General features: G+C 34.1%; 1 protein-coding gene across 1 annotated transcript; it reads right to left on the reverse strand.

Moving 5' to 3' along the window:
- Positions 1-2,942: 2,942 nt before the first annotated feature.
- LOC139888428 (uncharacterized) lies at positions 2,943-4,469 on the reverse strand. The gene is made up of 2 exons (XM_071871437.1): positions 3,693-4,469; positions 2,943-3,431 (listed from the first exon to the last, which is right to left on the reverse strand). The coding sequence occupies exons 1-2, from the start codon at positions 4,467-4,469 to the stop codon at positions 2,943-2,945; spliced, it is 1,266 nt and encodes a 421-aa protein (XP_071727538.1).
- Positions 4,470-11,979: the final 7,510 nt, after the last annotated feature.

The following is an 11,979-nucleotide window of genomic DNA, read 5'->3' on the forward strand; positions in this document are numbered from 1 at the left end:
TAAAGGTTTCAAAACAACACTTACATGTAACGACTAACGATGACTTAACGACTTAGTTAAAATGTATATACACCTAGTGTATTAAGATGTATTAGTACACTTTTGAAAGACTTCATGACACATATCAAAGTACTTCTACTTAACAAAAATGCTTACAATTACATTCTCATTCATTTTCATTGACAATTCTACTCGTATGCAACCGTATTCGTACTCGTACAATACCTAGCTCCTAAATGTACATACTATTGGTATATACACTCAATGATCAGCTCCTAGTAGCCCTTAGTGAGTCATCAAAAATGTGGGAACCATCATTTGGCAACTAGCATGAAATATCTCACAAAATTACAAAAATATTATAAATCATTCATGAATTATTTACAAGAAAACAAACTTACATATCCTTTATATCTAATCCATGAGTCACGACCAAAAACATATACAAACACTTTAATTCTTCAATTTTCTTCATCTAATTGATCTCTCTCAAGTTGTATCTTCAAGTTCTAAGTGTTCTTCATAAATTCTATAAGTTCTAGTTTCATAAAATCAAGAATACTTTCAAGTTTGCAAGTATACTTCCAAGCTTTCTAATCCATTCCAAGTAATCATCTAAGATCAAGAAACCTTTGTTACTTACAGTTGGTTATCATTCTAATTCAAGGTAATACTCATATTAAAACTTTAATTCAATTTCTATAACTATAACTATCTTATTTCGAGTAGAAAATCTTACTTGAACTTGTTTTTGTGTCATGATTCTACTTCAAGAACTTTCAAGCCATCCAAGATCCTTTGAAGCTCTAGATCATTTCTTGTTATTTCCAGTAGGTTTACCTACTATACTTGAGGTAGTAATGGTGTTCATAACATCATTCTATTTATATATATAAAACTATCTTATTCGAAGATTATAACTTATAATCACTAGAACATAGTTTAGTTAATTCTAAACTTGTTCGCAAAGAAAGTTAATCCTTATAACTTAACTTTTAAAATTAACTAAACACATGTTCTATATCTATATGATATGCTAACTTAATGATTTAAAACCTGGAAACACGAAGAACACCGTAAAACCGGACATACGCCGTCGTAGTGAAACCGGGGGCTGTTTTGGGTTAGATAATTAAAAACTATGATAAACTTTGATTTAAAAGTTGTTCTTCTGGGAAAATTATTTTTCTTATAACATGAAACTATATCTAAAAAAATGGTTAAACTCAAAATGAAAGTATGTTTTTCAAAATGGTCATCAAGACGTCATTCTTTCGACTGAAATGACTACCTCTACAAAAACGACTTGTAACCTGTATTTTTGACTATAAACCTATAATTTTTATGTTTAGTTTCATAAAATACAGTTCAATATGAAACCATAGCAAGTTGATTCACTCAAAACGGATTTAAAACGAAGAAGTTATGGGTAAAACAAAATTGGTTAAAAATGGTTAATTTGACTACTGGATGAATTGACAAAATTCTATACTAACCATATACTAACTAAATTATATTGTATTATACATGTATTCTAACATATATTTTGTAATCTTCATAGACCATAGACACGTATACTATGTTTTGACATATCATATCGACGTCATATATATATATATATATATATATATATATATATATATATATATATATATATATATATATATATATATATATATATATATATATATATATATATTATTTGGAACAACCATAGACACTCTATATGCGGTAATGATCGAGTTAGCTATACAGGGTTGAGGTTGATTCCAAAATAATATATATACTTTGAGTTGTGATCGAGTCTGAGACTTGTATGCACTGGTTCGTGGATTGATTCGAGATAATATATATTGATTTATTTCTGTACTACTAACTGTGGACAATTATTTGTGGACTACAAACGTTGGACTATCAACTTAACAAACTTAAATCGTTAAAATGTAATAAAATATGGTATAATTATATTTCGATCATAATTTGATATATATATATATATATATATATATATATATATATATATATATATATATATATATATATATAGGTTCGTGAATCGACCAGTGGCCAAGTGTTATTTTCCGACGAAGTGATAATCTGTGAAAGTGAGTTATAGTCCCATTTTTACTATCTAATATTTTGGGATGAGAATACATGCAGTTTTGTAAATGTTTTACAAAATATACACAAGTATTTGAAATTACATTCTATGTTGGTTTATGAATACCGAATATCACCCTTTTAGCTTGGTAGCCTCAAAATTAGGGAACAGACACCCTAATTGACTCAAATCCTAAAGGTAGATCTACGGGCACTAACTCTCCCCATACTGGAAAATGGTATTCTTTAGTACTTCGAGTTATTAATATAGATGGATTTCTGTTTTGGGGATAATCTATATGAATTTTGTTAATGTCGGTTACCAGGTGTTCAACATATGAATAATTTTTATGCAGATTGCATGTTATTGAAAAATGGAAATGGAAATCTTGTGGTCTATTTATACAATTTGATAAATATATAGGTTAAACCTATAACTCAACAACATTTTTGTTGACGTTTAAAGCATGTTTATTCTCAGGTGATTATTAAGAGCTTCCGCTATTGCATGCTAAATAAAGACAAGATTGGAGTCTGCATGTTGTATAATATTGTTTAAAAACTGCATTCGAAGACTTAAGTTGATGTGTAATATTATTGTAAACCATTATGTAATGGTCGTGTGATAACGCTATATTTTAGATTATCATTATTTGATAATCGTCGTAATGTTTTTAAAACATTTATCGATAAAATAAAGGTTATGGTTGTTTTAAAAATCGAATGCAGTCTTTGAAAAATGTCTCATATAGAGGTCAAAACCTCGCAACAAAATCAATTAATATGAAACGTTTATAATCATTATGAACGGGACATTTCATCCGCCATACCAAATCATCCAATTAGAAAGATAATGGTTGTACGCGCTTGTTATAGTAGCTTGCGATTCTTTGCTTGTTGATTGCTTCTTTTATGGTCGCCATTTCTCTGCATTCTTCAACCAAATTTAGATTTTCACGCAGTTCCTCACTATTGCTACTTTCATCGAAGGAAGCTATGCGCATTGTTGGTACATTTATCTCCGCGGGTATTACAGCCTCGGACCCGTACACCAAACTAAAAGGTGTTTCATTAGTCGCGCTTTTTGGGGTCGTGCGGTGTGCCCACAACACGTTTGGTAGTTCATCTATCCAACCCTTTCGGCATAACCCAAGTCTTGCTTTGATACCTAACACGATATCTTGATTTGTTGCCTCACACTGGCCATTTGCCTGGGGATGTGCAACTGATGTGAAGGTTTGTTTTATATTTAGCTCTTGACACCAATCGCTGAATGGGTTACCTTCGAATTGTGTACCATTGTCACACACTATTTCATTTGGTATTCCAAACTGACAGACGATGTTTTCCCATACAAAATTTCGGATTTGCTTGCCTGAAATTGTTTTCAACGGTTTGGCTTATACCCATTTTGTAAAATAATCAATGGCTACGACCAAAAACTTTACCCCTCCTTGTCCTGCAGGGAATGGTCCCACTATATCAATTGCCCATTTGCAAAATGACCATGGAGACGCGACTGGTATCATTAGATGTCGCGGAGCTTTGCTTACCAGTGCGTACAGCTGACATGACTGACATTTGGGTGTTACCTCCGCGGCATCTCTGTACATTGATGGCCAATAGTATCCGAGCCGCATTATTTTGGACGCAACTGTTTTGTGCCCTGAGTACAAAGCGCACATTCCTTCATGCACTTCTCGTATAATTGACTCTGCTTGAGTTGGATTAAGACACCGCAAATGAGGCCCCAAAAAAGACTTTCTGTACAGAATGCCTTTGTTTAGCAAATACATCGCTGCTTTCATTTTAATCTTTCTTGCCTCTGTTGAATCTATCGGAAATGTACCAGTGTTCAAAAATTCCACTATCGGTGTCATCCAATTTGGCTCATCTTCTTCGACTGCGGCGGATACACTGCCTGTATCAATAGATTTAATCTTCACTTCCTCAACCCAAATTTCTTTCTTGAAATGGCTGAATGTTAAGGCATCCAGCTTACTGAGCGCATCCGCCTTTTTATTCAATGTTCTTGAAACCTGCGTTATCTGGAATAAATCAAAGTCTACCGCTAGTTCTTGCACAAGTTTCATATACTTTTGCATCGATTCATCATGTGCTTCGAATATCCCGTTGAATTGATTTGCAACTAGCTGTGAATCAACATACACTACAACATACACTAACAGCTCTTTTACTTCCAAGTATTTTGCTACTCGCATTTCAGATAACAATGCTTCATATTCTGCTTCGTTATTAGTTACAGGGAAGCTAAAACGCAGCGCGAAGGTATATTCTTCTCCTTCTGGACTTTTCAGGATTATTCCTGCCCCTGCGCCTTCCGGACCACAAGCCCCATCTGTGTGCATTTCCCACAGATGTTCGGGCAGAGGTGGTATTTTTTTTATTCATGCGAGATTTCGATATCTCCGGATGTTTCAGCCAGATAGTCTGCTAGGACTTGTCCTTTTACCGCACTTCTTAGTGAGAAGCTTATCTCGTGCTCACCTAATTCAATAGACCATTTAGCCATGCAACCAAAATTTTCTGGTTTGTATAGCACCTGCTCAACAATTATCAGCGAATATAAATTTGCGAGAATTTTTCAAGCAATTTTAAATTTTTGACAATGCTTTGTTTTTTGCCATACCTGCTTTATTGGTTGGTCTGTTAGGACCATTATTGGATGCGCTTGGAAATATATCCTTAAGCGTCTAGCCGTATGTACGAGCGCATAAACTAGTTTTTCGATCGCAGGGTAATTTAATTCGCTTCCTGTTAGAGCTTTACTAACAAAATATACAGGCATTTGTACCTGTTCGCACAGCATGATACATGTAATTTTAAATGTCTATTGATTAAAAGGTAACTATATTCTAGTTTATAGTGCGTACCTGTAGTGACCCGAACTTTTCCATGTTTATATATATTAATTGAGATTGATATTTACATGATTAAATATTTCCAACATGTTAAGCAATCAAACTTGTTAAGACTTGATTAATTAAAATATGTTTCATATAGACAATTGACCACCCAAGTTGACCGGTGATTCACGAACGTTAAAACTTGTAAAAACTATATGATGACATATATATGGATATATATATAGTTAACATGATACTATGATAAGTAAACATATCATTAAGTATATTAACAATGAACTACATATGTAAAAACAAGACTACTAACTTAATGATTTTTAAACGAGAAATATATGTAACGATTATCGTTGTAAAGACATTTAATGTATATATATCATATTAAGAGATATTCATACATGATAATATCATGATAATATAATAATTTAAAATCTCATTTGATATTATAAACATTGGGTTAACAACATTTAACAAGATCGTTAACCTAAAGGTTTAAAAACAACACTTACATGTAACGACTAACGATGACTTAACGACTCAGTTAAAATGTATATACATGTAGTGTTTTAATATGTATTTATACACTTTTGAAAGACTTCAATACACTTATCAAAATACTTCTACTTAACAAAAATGCTTACAATTACATCCTCGTTCAGTTTCATCAACAATTCTACTCGTATGCACCCGTATTCGTACTCGTACAATACACAGCTTTTAGATGTATGTACTATTGGTATATACACTCCAATGATCAGCTCTTAGCAGCCCATGTGAGTCACCTAACACATGTGGGAACCATCATTTGGCAACTAGCATGAAATATCTCATAAAATTACAAAAATATGAGTAATCATTCATGACTTATTTACATGAAAACAAAATTACATATCCTTTATATCTAATCCATACACCAACGACCAAAAACACCTACAAACACTTTCATTCTTCAATTTTCTTCATCTAATTGATCTCTCTCAAGTTCTATCTTCAAGTTCTAAGTGTTCTTCATATATTCTACAAGTTCTAGTTACATAAAATCAAGAATACTTTCAAGTTTGCTAGCTCACTTCCAATCTTGTAAGGTGATCATCCAACCTCAAGAAATCTTTGTTTCTTACAGTAGGTTATCATTCTAATACAAGGTAATAATCATATTCAAACTTTGGTTCAATTTCTATAACTATAACAATCTTATTTCAAGTGATGATCTTACTTGAACATGTTTTCGTGTCATGATTCTGCTTCAAGAACTTCGAGCCATCCAAGGATCCGTTGAAGCTAGATCCATTTTTCTCTTTTCCAGTAGGTTTATCCAAGGAACTTAAGGTAGTAATGATGTTCATAACATCATTCGATTCATACATATAAAGCTATCTTATTCGAAGGTTTAAACTTGTAATCACTAGAACATAGTTTAGTTAATTCTAAACTTGTTCGCAAACAAAAGTTAATCCTTCTAACTTGACTTTTAAAATCAACTAAACACATGTTCTATATCTACATGATATGCTAACTTAATGATTTAAAACCTGGAAACACGAAAAACACCGTAAAACCGGATTTACGCCGTCGTAGTAACACCGTGGGCTGTTTTGGGTTAGTTAATTAAAAACTATGATAAACTTTGATTTAAAAGTTGTTATTCTGAGAAAATGATTTTTATTATGAACATGAAACTATATCCAAAAATTATGGTTAAACTCAAAGTGGAAGTATGTTTTCTAAAATGGTCATCTACACGTCGTTCTTTCGACTGAAATGACTACCTTTACAAAAACGACTTGTAACTTATTTTTCCGACTATAAACCTATACTTTTTCTGTTTAGATTCATAAAATAGAGTTCAATATGAAACCATAGCAATTTGATTCACTCAAAACGGATTTAAAATGAAGAAGTTATGGGTAAAACAAGATTGGATAATTTTTCTCATTTTAGCTACGTGAAAATTGGTAACAAATCTATTCCAACCATAACTTAATCAACTTGTATTGTATATTATGTAATCTTGAGATACCATAGACACGTATACAATGTTTCGACCTATCATGTCGACACATCTATATATATTTCGGAACAACCATAGACACTCTATATGTGAATGTTGGAGTTAGCTATACAGGGTTGAGGTTGATTCCAAAATATATATAGTTTGAGTTGTGATCAATACTGAGATACGTATACACTGGGTCGTGGATTGATTCAAGATAATATTTATCGATTTATTTCTGTACATCTAACTGTGGACAACTAGTTGTAGGTTACTAACGAGGACAGCTGACTTAATAAACTTAAAACATCAAAATATATTAAAAGTGTTGTAAATATATTTTGAACATACTTTGATATATATGTATATATTGTTATAGGTTTGTGAATCAACCAGTGGCCAAGTCTTACTTCCCGACGAAGTAAAAATCTGTGAAAGTGAGTTATAGTCCCACTTTTAAAATCTAATATTTTTGGGATGAGAATACATGCAGGTTTTATAAATGATTTACAAAATAGACACAAGTACGTGAAACTACATTCTATGGTTGAATTATCGAAATCGAATATGCCCCTTTTTATTAAGTCTGGTAATCTAAGAATTAGGGAACAGACACCCTAATTGACGCGAACTCTAAAGATAGATCTATTGGGCCTAACAAACCCCATCCAAAGTACCGGGTGCTTTAGTACTTCGAAATTTATATCATATCCGAAGGGTGTCCCGGAATGATGGGGATATTCTTATATATGCATCTTGTTAATGTCGGTTACCAGGTGTTCACCATATGAATGATTTTTATCTCTATGTATGGGATGTGTATTGAAATATGAAATCTTGTGGTCTATTATTATGATTTGATATATATAGGTTAAACCTATAACTCACCAACATTTTTGTTGACGTTTTAAGCATGTTTATTCTCAGGTGATTATTAAGAGCTTCCGCTGTCGCATACTTAAATAAGGACGAGATTTGGAGTCCATGCTTGTATGATATTGTGTAAAAACTGCATTCAAGAAACTTATTTTGTTGTAACATATTTGTATTGTAAACCATTATGTAATGGTCGTGTGTAAACAGGATATTTTAGATTATCATTATTTGATAATCTACGTAAAGCTTTTTAAACCTTTATTGATGAAATAAAGGTTATGGTTTATTTTAAAATGAATGCAGTCTTTGAAAAACGTCTCATATAGAGGTCAAAACCTCGCAACGAAATCAATTAATATGGAACGTTTTTAATCAATAAGAACGGGACATTTCAGTTGGTATCAGAGCGTTGGTCTTAGAGAACCAGAATTTTGCATTAGTGTGTCTTATCGAGTTTGTTAGGATGCATTAGTGAGTCTGGACTTCAACCATGTTTACTTGAAAAATGATTGCTTAACAAATTTTGTTGGAAACTATATATTTTTAACATGTGATTATTATGTGATATATTAATCTCTTAACGCGTTTGATATTATGTGATAGATGTCTACCTCTAGAACAAGTCCCATTGACTCACCTAATAATAATGAAGAGTCAAATGTAAATTGGAATGATTCGTGGACTGATTCACAAGTTTCCGAAGAGGAACCGGAAGAAGAGTCGGAACCGGAAGAAGAATCGGAACCGGAAGAAGAATCGGAACCAGATGAAGAAATAGAACCGGTGGGGGAAATAATAAAACGGTTAAGAAAAAGAAAATCCTCAACCAACCGACCAAGGTTAATTATGGTCAATGGTGTTTCCGCCAAGGAAGCAAAATATTGGGAGGATTACCAATTCTCCGATGAATCAGATTCCGACGAGAATTCCGATGATGTTATAGAAATTACCCAACAGAATTTAAAAAGGCAAAAGAAAATAATAAGGGAAAGGGCATAAAAATAGAGAAATCTAATTCCAACCCCGATGAACTTTATATGTATGGTCAACCCCCGAAATCCTTAAGTTGTAACAATGACCCGGGAACCTCTAAACCACCAGGTTTTTCTAAACCAATGTGGAAAATTACGGCTCGTATTAGGGGAACATCATATATCCCTAGAAACTTGACAAAATGAACCAAAACCGAAGAAGAAGAAACAAGCGAGTCAGAATAAGATAGGTGTATTCGTGTGGCGTAATATATGTAATATAGTGTGCTTATGCTTTATGATATATGTAAAAATTGCTTGTATTAATAAGTATTTTTTTTTTATGAATCTAACTCTTGTCTATTTTACAGTATAAAAACACAAAATGGATAGACAACCCAATATTTTAAGAGACCTACCCGGAGACATGATTGATGAAATCTTGTCTAGAGTCGGTCAGAATTCTTCGGCACAACTATTTAAGGCGAGATCAGTTTGTAAGACATTCGAAGAACGTTCCAAGAATGCCTTGGTTTATAAAAGGCTTTCGTTCGAAAGATGGGGGATATCACATTGGGAAATCCATAAGTTACGATGTGTTTACTTTGACGCATATATTGCGGGGAACCCAAATGCTATTTTACGCAATGGGTTAAGAAATTATTTTGACTCAATATATCCGAATATTGGACTTCGTGATTTAGAAAAAGCGGCTAACATGCAACATAAAGAAGCATGTTATGCTTACGGATTAGTAATGTTCGCTTCTCACCAATGTGAGAACAAGAACATCGGGCTACAACTATTAAACAAAACTTTCCCACAAGTGACGGAGTCGGTAATTGGGGTAAGAAATGAGGTTTTTAGATTGTTACGGGACTGTTGGACATTACGTAACCCTCATCCCTTTGACGACGTTACAATACGCTGTCTTATCAACGGCCATAATGGTTATGTTCCACAAGACCAAGGATGGGAGGTAGTCCTAGTAAAACCAGAATGCATGACTTGTTTCTGGACATATGAATTACGTGTCTTTATTGCCTTTGCTGAACGACTTGTGTACTAGCTAGAATTATCTTCACAACCATCTTGTATCAAATTTATTGTGTGCTATATTTCATGCTATATGTAAAATAAGCGGTATCATAAGTTTGTAAAATATTGTGTAAAAGTTTAAACGCGAAATATTATTATAATCAGTTTTTCATATAGAATTGTAGTAGTTGAATCGTATATTAGCTACTAAGTATGAACTTAACGGGTAGGTACTACCCGAATTTAAACTTATAAAACGCTAATATGAAGAAAAAGCTTTTATAAATGAGTTCATATTATGCTACGAAATACTATTAACTACTCTTAATATTCTGTATGATTAACTTGTTCCATTTGACTATTTTGAAGGAAATGGCACCGACTACTCGACACACCGTGAATATGAATGAAGAGGAATTTCGTACTTTTCTAGCTTCAAACATAGCCGCAGTACAGGCTGCGCTACATACCAACAATAACCTTGGATCTAGCAGTACAGGAAATCGTGTAGGATGCACCTACAAAGAATTCACTGCCTGCAAACCTTTGGAATTTGATGGAACCGAAGGACCGATCGGATTGAAACGGTGGACCGAGAAGGTCGAATCGGTGTTTGCCATAAGTAAGTGTACTGAAGAGGACAAAGTGAAGTACGCTACGCATACCTTCACAGGTTCTGCGTTAACATGGTGGAATACCTATCTAGAGCAAGTGGGACAAGACGATGCGTACGCACTACCATGGTCAGCATTCAAGCACTTGATGAACGAGAAATACCGTCCCAGAACCGAGGTCAATAAGCTCAAGACAGAACTTAGAGGGTTACGAACCCAAGGATTTGATATTACCACGTACGAAAGACGATTCATAGAATTGTGCCTATTGTGTCCGGGAGCGTTCGAAGATGAGGAAGAGAAGATCGACGCGTTTGTGAAAGGATTACCGGAAGGATCCAAGAAGAGATAAGTTCACACGAGCCCGCCTCCATACAACAGGCATGTAGAATGGCTCACAAACTAGTGAACCAGATTGAAGAAAGAATTAAAGAACAGACTGCTGAAGAGACCAATGTGAAGCAAGTCAAAAGAAAGTGGGAGGAAAACGGTGATAAGAATCACCAATACAACAACAACAGCAATTACAACAATAATCGCAACAATTATCCCAACAATCGCAACATCAACAAACGGCCCAACAACAACAACAACAACAACAACAACAACAGCAACTACAACAATCATCCCAACAACAATAATAACCGCAACAACAACAACAATCAGAAGCAGCTATGCCAAAGGTGTGAAAAGTATCACTCGGGGTTCTGCACTAAATTTTGCAACAAGTGTAAAAGAAATGGTCATAGCGCGGCGAAGTGTGAGGTCTACGGACCAGGGGTTAATAGAACGAAAGGAACAAATGGTGTCGGAACGAGTAATGGCGGAGCAAGTAGTGTCGGAGCAAGTTATGCCAATATAGTTTGTTATAAATGTGGAAAACCGGGCCACATTATTAGAAATTGCCCGAACCAGGAGAACATGAATGGACAAGGCCGCGGAAGAGTTTTCAATATTAATGCGGCAGAGGCACAGGAAGACCCGGAGCTTGTTACGGGTACGTTTCTTATTGACAATAAATCTGCTTACGTTTTATTTGATTCGGGTGCGGATAGAAGCTATATGAGTAGAGATTTTTGTGCTAAATTAAGTTGTCCATTGACGCCTTTGGATAGTAAATTTTTACTCGAATTAGCAAATGGTAAATTAATTTCAGCAGATAATATATGTCGGAATCGAGAAATTAAACTGGTTAGCGAAACATTTAAGATTGATTTGATACCAGTAGAGTTAGGGAGTTTTGATGTGATAATCGGTATGGACTGGTTGAGAGAAGTGAAAGCAGAGATCGTTTGTTACAAAAATGCAATTCGCATTATACGAGAAAAAGGAAAACCCTTAATGGTGTACGGAGAAAAGGGCAACACGAAGCTACATCTTATTAGTAATTTGAAGGCACAAAAACTAATAAGAAAAGGTTGCTATGCTGTTCTAGCATACGTCGAGAAAGTAAAAACTGAAGAAAAGAGCATCAATGATGTTCCCATTGCAAAAAAATTTCCCGA

Source organism: Rutidosis leptorrhynchoides, chromosome 2 (assembly GCF_046630445.1).
Source record: "Rutidosis leptorrhynchoides isolate AG116_Rl617_1_P2 chromosome 2, CSIRO_AGI_Rlap_v1, whole genome shotgun sequence".
In the NCBI taxonomy this organism is placed as follows: domain Eukaryota; kingdom Viridiplantae; phylum Streptophyta; class Magnoliopsida; order Asterales; family Asteraceae; genus Rutidosis; species Rutidosis leptorrhynchoides.